The 2695-nt window shown below is 38.5% G+C and overlaps 1 protein-coding gene across 1 annotated transcript; it reads left to right on the forward strand.

The window, feature by feature from the left end:
• Window positions 1-1014: 1014 nt before the first annotated feature.
• Window positions 1015-2101, forward strand: LOC106521129 (phospholipase A2). Its single transcript, XM_014013558.1, has 5 exons — window positions 1015-1023; window positions 1417-1464; window positions 1538-1691; window positions 1765-1886; window positions 1965-2101. The coding sequence occupies exons 2-5, from the start codon at window positions 1431-1433 to the stop codon at window positions 2081-2083; spliced, it is 429 nt and encodes a 142-aa protein (XP_013869012.1). The 5' UTR covers window positions 1015-1023; window positions 1417-1430; the 3' UTR covers window positions 2084-2101.
• Window positions 2102-2695: the final 594 nt, after the last annotated feature.

Consider the following 2695-nt stretch of genomic DNA (forward strand, 5'->3'; position numbering starts at 1 on the left):
TCTCTTTTAACAAATTTGTGATTTTTATGTGTATTTATTTATTTATTGGTCCATTTACATATTCCTGCTTTTATTTCTAATTATGTCAGTTTCAATCCTCCACATTTTCATGTTGTATAGAAGATGCCTGAAAATTGTTGTTGCACTTGAACATATTTTGGGCACGTTAATGTTAATTTATTTATCAGTGCAATGCATATTTTCCTAATAAACTTCAAAGGAATCTTTATGGTATTTTTACTTGTCCTTCTTTGTGTTATATTAGATTTTTAAATGTGATTTTATATTTTTCATTCTGAGACATTTATCCATAATATATTCATATTGTTAACAATGAAGGGATTTCAGTAGAAATGTGTGTATGTGAGATAAAACCAGCCTGGAATGAGACTAGTTTAAGTTCACAGGAAATCTCTGTTTCTTTATTAAGAGACAAAGATGAGAAATAAATATGGAGAGAAATGTGAGAAACCTTAGAGAAAAGTGAGCTCTTTATTAAATCTTCACAGGAGTCTAAATATGAGCTTTAGTTCCTTGTTGCTCAGGAGAAACAGGTGAGAAAGTGAAGAAATGACTTGTCTCATAAAGCTCACAATTATCTCCGAGATAGAAAGGAAACCTTTGTGAGAACTCTTTTAGGACTAGTTTTTCTAACTGGACTTATTTATCATGCAATTCTTAAATAAACATCAGTTTTAAACAAATGTGACTAAATTCAGACAAGGCTCTAATGGATAAAGATAAAAAWATAACTTGTCTATTAAAAGGGGGAGGAGTTTGATTTTCCTATTAACCTTTGAAGCATTTTAAAACAACATGAATGTTGAAACATTTAAATGTTACATTTTCACTATGACTTATTTTAACACGTGGCTTTTATTGAACCATGAAAATAATTGTATTGTAGATTTCTAACAGCCTTAAAGTGGATCAAATTATCTGAACCACACACCTGTTTCAATCAGTTGCACATTTAAATCAGCCTGCAGGTTTCCTGCAGCACAAACAGCTGAGTCGAAGCAGGTAGGTGGGTTTTAAACTGGGCTCAGGGTGGTTGGTAACTTTAAGCTTTTCTTCTGACCTGACAATAAGGCTATATTCTCAGTAACATTTAGATGAAAAGCTCTTATTTGGCTGGAGCTTTCATATCTCAAAACAAAAATGAGAACACAAAGGGTAGTTTTACAGGAAGTTGAACTTTATTTTTCAGGAGTCTGTTTAAGACTTGACTGAGCCAAGAATGGAGGAAAGAAAGCTGAGCTTGATTAAGTCTTCGGGGTATTTGGGAGGTTTAATTTGAGTGTGTATATAAAGTCACTGCGCTCTGATTTCATCGTAGGGTTATGCTTTTAAAGAAGTAAGACATGAAAAGTAAAACTCAAACCTTTTCTCTGTTTGTATCTGAATGTGACCCAGCTCCTGACTGCAACATGAACGGACTAACTCTCCTGCAGCTTCTCACTGGTAAGACTATAAAACCTTCGTACATTTAGTCCCACCTGTTGAAGTCGAGTCCTGATCCACGTCCAACCCTCAGTCTGTGTGGTCAGTGAAGCATCGTCCGAAGCCCTGTGGCAGTTTGCGAATATGATCGTTTGTGTTCAGCCTAATGTGAATCCTCTGCAGTTCAACGACTACGGCTGCTACTGTGGCATTGGTGGATCGGGGAAACCAGTGGATGACTTGGACAGGTAGGAGAAATGAAACACTTCATCGTTTTCACCAAAACACAACAAGTCAAACAGTTTTCTGCTGCTTTCCCAGGTGCTGTCAGACTCATGATAATTGTTWCGGAGATGTTGAAAAGAACTGCTCGTCTTCCACCCTGATGCTCTTCATTCAGGTTTACAATTACGCCTGTACCAGCAAAACTGTCACCTGCACAGGTGACGTTTCAGTTTTGAATCTAAAACTTTTTTTTTATGCTGAGGAGCTTTTCTCTTGACTTGTTTGTCTCTCTGCAGGCACCAACAATCCGTGCCAGGCAGCTTTGTGTGAGTGTGATCGAGCTGCAGCTCACTGCTTCAGCCAAACTCRGTTTCACCCCGAACACAAGCATCTGGATCCAAAACTCTGTCAATAAAATCTCACTTTAAGACAACCTGGTGCAGAACTTTTCTTTTAAAACCGAGAGGCAAAGGTTCAGTTAAGGCTGATCATCTGTGTGTGTGAGGTAAAGGGAAATAACTTTCACAGCAGTAGAAACCATTCATCTTTTCACCATCGTGGTGTTTGAGGTCGCGGTTCAGATCGTGGTGATTTGACAAATTTTGTCTAAAGCTTATTCACATGTTGACAGTTTTAATAAGAACAGMTTATTAAACTAAAACGAACAAAGGTGGGTCCAGTTTTCACAATAATCCCAATGAGAGCTGTGTCCAWCACTTGTGCTTCTGTAGGTCATGTTGGCCTCTGATCTTTGTGTACATGTACTGTCAAACCACCTCATTTTCTAAAACCATTGACACATAAGTGACCAGTTGCTCCCAGCAGGGACACTACAGTAGATAATTTACTGGACAAGTGTAAGGGTCTCTGCAGACGAGTGGGCCGTGTCCTAACGAAAGGCAGCACACTGATTTGACGGACTTTGTTACAGGGACACACCTGATTGGACAAGAACAAAAGGTGTGTCACCGTACGGCACCACCTGATTGGACAAGAACAAAAGGTGTGTCACCGTACGGCACCACCT

The sequence above is a fragment of the Austrofundulus limnaeus genome, unplaced genomic scaffold (genome assembly GCF_001266775.1).
Source record: "Austrofundulus limnaeus strain Quisiro unplaced genomic scaffold, Austrofundulus_limnaeus-1.0 Scaffold103, whole genome shotgun sequence".
NCBI lineage: Eukaryota > Metazoa > Chordata > Actinopteri > Cyprinodontiformes > Rivulidae > Austrofundulus > Austrofundulus limnaeus.